The 7174-nt window shown below is 35.5% G+C and overlaps 1 protein-coding gene across 4 annotated transcripts in view; it reads right to left on the bottom strand.

Moving 5' to 3' along the window:
• The window catches only part of SPIDR (scaffolding protein involved in DNA repair), a 363400-nt gene that overhangs the window by 317646 nt on the left and 38580 nt on the right, over positions 1-7174 (bottom strand). For all 4 annotated transcript variants that reach the window (XM_012723064.1, XM_012723065.1, XM_012723063.1 and 1 more), the window contains exon 4: positions 781-960. In XM_012723064.1, coding sequence (XP_012578518.1) covers positions 781-960 — 180 coding nt within the window. The remainder of the gene's footprint in view (positions 1-780; positions 961-7174) is intronic.

The raw sequence follows: 7174 nt of genomic DNA on the forward strand, positions 1-7174 counted from the left end.
GAAGTGGCTTTAGCTTCTTAGTGCTGCGCTTTAACCCACTGCGGCACCAGGGAGGGCCGTGAAAGTTTATTTTTAAAACACCAAGATTTTAAATACTCTAGGTAAGCTCTATATTTTTAAGTTTGTAAAAGAACTTGAGTTCCATTATTCTAAGTTTTAAACTGAGGATGTTTTGTTATAAGGGGGATATCTGATAACAATTGGAGACATGGGGACTGAATAGGGACTGAAGCTACTATTGATTGTCACCTAACACATAAATAATAAAAACATGCTAAATGCCCTATAACGAAAAGCCCCACCCCATCAAGAATTATCTGTCAATAGTATCAAATGTACGAAAAAGTACTAAGGTAATTGTGCCAAAGGTGAAGAACCCTCCTCTGCCAAAACAAGATAAAATGCCATCTAACCAAAAATTTGCTTTTAACACATATTAAGCTGCCACAGAATTTATCCAAAACAGGTAAGGAAGGAAACAATATGAATATAAATTTAAACAATAGTTGAATAAACAATTTTGACATCAATGAAACTCAATATGGAATCCCAGCCAATTCTAAAATGTTCACATGCTGTCCAGTGTAAAAGTAACATCAATATTTATGTTTATTGTTATTGTGAGAAATATTAAATAAGAAACTATTTCTAACAGCATCAAGTGTAGGTCTCAGTAAGATCATAACCAATGCTAAGTCTCAAAATAAAGAAACATTTTTTTTTCTATAGTGAATCTAATGTGTAAAAGAAATAGAATTTTAAACAAAATTATCAATTTACCTCCAATGATCCCATCTTCTGTACATAAAATATTCCTGTTACAAAATTTGGCTATTCTAGAATCATTTTCATTATCTGTTTGTGATTTACAAAGTGTTTTATCTTCATCTGACAGATCACTCCCACTGGAGCTCCATGTTATGTCTGTAAAATCATTAGTACTCTTGGGTACAGTAGATTCTGTGAAAGAAAAAATATATACATAAATAATTAATTGATAACATTATTTACCACAATGAGATTTTATGTACATTACTTTGCAAAGTCACAAATACACAAATTCTGATTAGTGATAAACTAAAGTTGTATACATACAACTAAAATTATATATTTTAATATATCAATCCATTCCATCCTTGCTAGAGTTTTTGATGAGAAATCTGATACAAATATGATGGGAATACATTTATAAACTACCAATATTTTCTCAACCCACTGTTAATATTTGTTCTTTGTCTTGAATACTTGATAGTTTCACTATGTGCCCTGGTATAGGTCTCATTTCACTACATTTAGATAACCAGCTCATGGGCTTGCACATTCAGTTTCTTCACTGGTTTTTGGATATTTTCCCACTATTTTCTCCTTCAGTAAGATCTCTATGCCCTTCTCTCTCGCCCCAGTCTAGGATATATATCTTTCCTGATGGGAATCAGATAATTCTCAAAGTTCTCTTTTGGTTTTAGTTGTTGTTTAACTGTTTTGCATTTCTCCACTTGTTACACCGTGCATTTCCATCTTCTCAATCAATTCTCCACTAGGTCTATTCTGTACTCACAGCTTTCTCTCAAATTCTTTATCTCACTTGTTGAGTTTTTTATATACTGAATATTACTGTCTTATGTAAAATTTCAATTTTATAACTTCTGTTCATTATTTCATTTGTGAGCTCTTCGTTCCTTTTTCTCAAATTTCTTTTATCTCTTTGTGTCAGTGCACATCATGAAGTCAGTACCAATCCTAAGGCATGGGGAAGGGAAAGTGAAGTCTAGAGCACTTACTCTGTTCTTTCACTTATCAGAGTGGTGCTCATCTATGTGGAGCACCCAGTTCCTTCATATGGCATCAATTGGATCAAACGTGTATTTCAACTCTCTTCTGCCAGGATGCCTAGCTGAACCAGGAGCTCTATAGTTTGTGACACCAAACCCAAACAGCAACCAGGAAGAATTTCTATCAAGGGTCTATCCAACAAAGCATGAATCTCAATTCTGTGCCTTTTATTGCAGTCTCTGTTGGTCACTGTGGTGCAAGTGGTATTTCAGTCTCACCCTGAAATACAGGAATCTCTTGGTACAGTATTCCTCTGGTCAACTGTTAAGACATTCCTCTTGGGAGTGAAGTCTATTCAACATAAAATAGTGTCACTTTAATGTTACACTGAGGAAGAATCTCAGAAATATCTCAAAGTGAGTGAGATCAGAAGATTCTCAGGTTCTTGTTTTTCATTTCCCTTACCTCTTTCCAATCCTAAAGACCTCTAAAGCCAGCTCGACATGGTCAATTAAGAAGTTTCTTCTATCATTTCTCCTGGCATCTGCCTCCTGGGCCAACCTATAATTTTTATTACCTGGCATAAATATTTAAGTGTATGAATGCTGATTTGTATGACAGCTGTATGTTGTCTGATTAAAAAGTGCAAACTGGGGCCCTCCCCGGTGGCGCAGCGGGTTAAAGCACAGCACTAAGAAGCTAAAGCCACTTCTGCATGAGTTCGATCCCCGCCTGCCCCAGAGGAGACCACATGGTGTGGCAGACCTCTCCTGACCCGCCCGCTGCTCCCCTCAGCAGTGTACTTTGATCTGCCTGTTCTGCTCCCCGCTCTGCCTCTGGTGAATCCTCTCACCCTCCGTATCTCTGGCCTGTACCCCAGTTCTGTATGAATAAATAAATAAATCTTTAAAAAAAAAAAAGTGCAAACTGTTTTTTAGAATGACTGTACTATTTACAGTCTCACTAGCAAAGTTTGCTTGATTTAGTTTCTCTACATCAACAGCAGCATAATAATATAATAGTATTATATTATACTAGTATAATAGTATAATAATAGTATTATCACTATTTTTCATTTTAATCATTCTGATAGGAAACTGAAAATCATGTCTACAGAAAGAGCACTTACAAATGTCCAATAACACAAAGTAGTAATAAACATTTTCTGAACACACTGTGCTGTGAAAAATTTTAATTATACAGTTGTCTATCTTTCAAAATTCAAAATTAAACTATCAGGACAACCTAAGAATTCATTCATATTGATTTAAAAATATATTAAATCTAAGGTGTACACTTACTTTAAAATATTATTGATTTTTTTTCATTATTATGATTTGGAAAAGTTAATCCAAAAAGAAAAGGCAGAAGATTTTAACATGTTGGAACCAAATTCCCTTGTGATGCTATTAGAGGTGGGAGCTTTGGCTGGTGTTTAGGTCATGAGATCTTTGTGAATATTAAAGGTGGCCCAGAGAGATCTCTGGCCCATTGTGCCTAATGAGGGCACATCAAAAAGGTGCTATATATTAACCAGGAAGTGATACATCAGATTTCCAACATCTAGACTATGAGAAATAAATGTCTACTCTTTATAAATCACCATCTATGGTAACATCCTAAATGGACAATGACAAAAAGTACAATATCACTGTTTTAAAATTATACAATGAATTCAGAGCTTTCATACATGTACAAATTACTGACACCTAACTATATATCATTTATACAGGTAAAATCACTACCAAGAATTTATTAACATATTTTCTTTGCTGAAAAGAATTACCCTTAAAGGCCCATTTCAATTAAATTTTAGGAAGGATATCAGTTAGATTAAGAGAGCAGTTACTATGCATTTATATAGATTTCATGGTACCATTACACTAGCACCTGGTATTATAGGTTGAATTACATCTCCACAAAATTCAACCATATGAGAAGATGACATAATCAAAAACGGCAACAGAAAGGGACACTGTAACAACAGCACAGTTTGGGATACAACTGAAATACCACTTGGACTTCAAATATAGTATGGCTGCACGAAGGAACCATGGAGGAGTCTGACTCTTCATTGATTAGGCAGAGTGAGGAGAGATACGTGGAGATTGCAGTCCAAGGCCCATGACAAGTACATCAAGGGTACTAGTTTAGCCAAAGGTTCTGGGGAGTGTAGAGCAGAAACAAACCACAGGTATACATAACTTTAAAAGAAAGGAATACCATACAGAAAAACACAATACTACACCCAAATGAACACATAAGAGGTAAAAGAACACAGGAAGCATTCTAAACAGCACCTCTCATCCCTGACCTCAGAGCTGGTAGTGACCTCAGACAATGCAGTAACTTTATACAGCATGCCAAATTTCAATCTGAAATCCCAGAAGGATATTGGGGTGATAAATCATGAATCAACTCCCAAGCCAACAGCACATTACAAGCAGTGACTGAGTCTCTCAAGGATGTCCCATACACTATGACTCAGTAATTAGAAAAACTTGTCATGTACCTACTAAAACCTACAAAGGCCAAAAAATTCAAGTCAAATCAAATCAAATCAGAACATCTCCTGAAAGGAAAAGGACAGACACCATGAGTCTGTTCACCAGGAAAGTCCCTGGCTTTATTTTCAGCATCAAGCTTATATACATGAAAAGGAGATTACTGTAACAAAGGGGGCTACACTGGCCTGCGCCCATTGGCCAGGCCCTGGCTAGGCAGGTGGGAAGTATCAAAATTATTTACAAAAGAATCTATAAGCTGGGGTTTTTGGGTCTGTGCCCATGTACGGGGATGGAGACAGCTAGAACCTAGTCAAGGTCGTGGGCGCGTCCTTATCAGTCTGAGGCCCAGATTTGCTAACTAAGCTAAACTGCTAAGCCAAACTGCTTTCCTTCATCACCTATATGAAAAGTGAAAATAATTAAATTATCTAAGTCACTGCTACCTGAAAATTTAAAGTATTAAAATAGGTATATAAAATATGTAACACATGGCAACTCCTGATTCTATGGACTATGAGACTGCAACTCTTAAGAATCCAACCACAATGACATAGAAACTGTCTTCCTATCAAACAGAGATTCAAAATTATTATAATAAACTCAAAGAAAGAGAAGTAAATTCAAACATATGACACAAAGAGAATCTAAAAAAGCTAACATAAAAATATAAGAATAACAGAAATGAATGCACTCAAAAATAAAAATGAGCAGAAGTAAAATCTGCAGTTGTCAATAAGAAAACAGTAAAGATTTTGGATGCCATTAAATGAGATAGAGAAACTGAGAGTAAGTTATGCTTGCAGAATGGACCAAAAGGAAGGGTGATTTTAAAGATAGAAATGCAGATAGAAATGAGGGGGAAGAAGACAGAGAAATAATTTGTAGAATAAGTGAAGCATCACTTCAAGAACTGCCTGATTCTATTAGGAAAGGCAACATGAAGATAATGATTAACCTAGATGGGAAGGAGAGGGAAGGAAATAATTTATCCAAAGAAATAAAGGAAGAAAAATTCCCACATCTGAGAAGTAACTAAATATACAGTCCATTGAAGTAAATGAATACCCAGCCAAGTTTTCATCTAATGGCAATGAAACCTAAAAGACCCTCAGGTATAAAACTATCATGAGTTCAAGATAAAGAAAGAATATTTTAAGAAAGCTAGTGCAAAAACGATCAAGTAACTTATAAAGGTAGTGCCATCAGACTTTCATCAACTTCTCAGCAGAAACTCTGCAGGCAAGGGAAAAATAGAATTATGTATTCAAAATATTCAAAGATTAAAAACTATCAGTGAAAAACACTATATCCTACAAGACTCCCTTTCAGATGAGGGAGAAATAAAGGTGTTCCCAGAGAAAAATAAGCAAAAAGAGTTGCCAACACTACACCTCCCATTCAGAAATGTTCAAAGGATTTAAATGACAGAGAAAAAATTTGACAAGAAAACCTCAGAACAAGTAAACAAAGAGAATCAGGACACTAAAGACAAGATATCGATAGCAAGTCCTTGTACAAATAGTCACCCTCAATGTAACTGGTCTGATCTTGCAAATCAAAAGGCTGGATAGGAAAATGAAACCCAACTTAGTGTTGTCTCCAGAAAATAATCTGAGCTCCAAAAGTAAACATAAGTGCAAAGTAAAAAGTTAGAGAATAATCCTACAAGTACATAGAATCCTTAAAAAGAGAAGGGGAGACGGCCCTCCTTGGTGGCGCAGCAGGTTAAAGCACTGCACTAAGAAGCTAAAGCCACTTCCGCATGAGTTCAATTCCCACCTGCCCCGGAAGTGACCACATGGCGCAGCAGACCTCTCCTGACCCACCCGCTGCTCCCCTCAGCAGTGTACTTCGTTGATCTGCCTGTTCTGCTCCCCGTTCTGTCTCTGGTGAATTCTCTCACCCTCCACATCTCTGGATGAATAAATAAATAAATCTTAAAAAAAAAAAAAGAGAGGGGGAGACATACTTATACCTGAAAAGTAGACTGACAGCTTAAAAGGGTAAAAGAGACAGGAATGGACATTATATAATGACCATGGCAAAAATAACACAGAACAACATAGCAATATATACACTCCCCTAATGAAGGAGCATAAAAATATATAAAGCAACTAATTAATCTGAAACAAATTGCAACAATATATCAGTAGTAGTAGATTTCAATGCTCTACTTTCAACATGTATATATCAACCAGATAGAAAATCAAATAAGGTTGAGAACAGATGGGCTTAAGAGATTATTTTATAGGTATTATCTCCCCAAAAAGCTGAATACACACTTCTCAAATACATACATACGGTTCTCAAGAAAAAACACATATTACATTCACAAAACAAGTGTCAATAAATTGATGAAGGTTCAAATTTTATCAAGTATCTGTCATAGTCACATTGGTAATGTGTGCATATTAACCAACATACTACTGAATGATTATGGGTTAACATGAAAATTGAAAGAGAATTTAAAAACACCCAGAGATGACAAAAATGAAAATAGTAACTACAAGAACCTATGGGAAACAGCAAGAGCAGTGCTTATATATATACACACACACGTATGTTTGTATGTATATGTGTGTATGTATGTATATGTATATACACACACATATAAGCAGTGCTAATATGTATAGATATTATTCCATGTATATGAAATAATGGGGAAATGAAAATAGTAACTACAAGAACCTATGGGAAACAGCAAGAGCAGTGCTTATATATATACACACACACGTATGTATGCATGTTTGTATGTGTATTCACACACACATCCTAGATTTTGAACGAATATATGTAGATTATATGTAGATGTTCTATTCACATCTCATTCATTTCTCACAAAGGTCACCCTTCCAAGTTGGTGGAACTTAGAATGAATAGCACTTCAGAATATT

The sequence above is a fragment of the Condylura cristata genome, unplaced genomic scaffold (assembly GCF_000260355.1).
Source record: "Condylura cristata isolate star-nosed mole 26May11 unplaced genomic scaffold, ConCri1.0 scaffold00009, whole genome shotgun sequence".
Taxonomy (NCBI): Eukaryota; Metazoa; Chordata; class Mammalia; order Eulipotyphla; family Talpidae; genus Condylura; species Condylura cristata.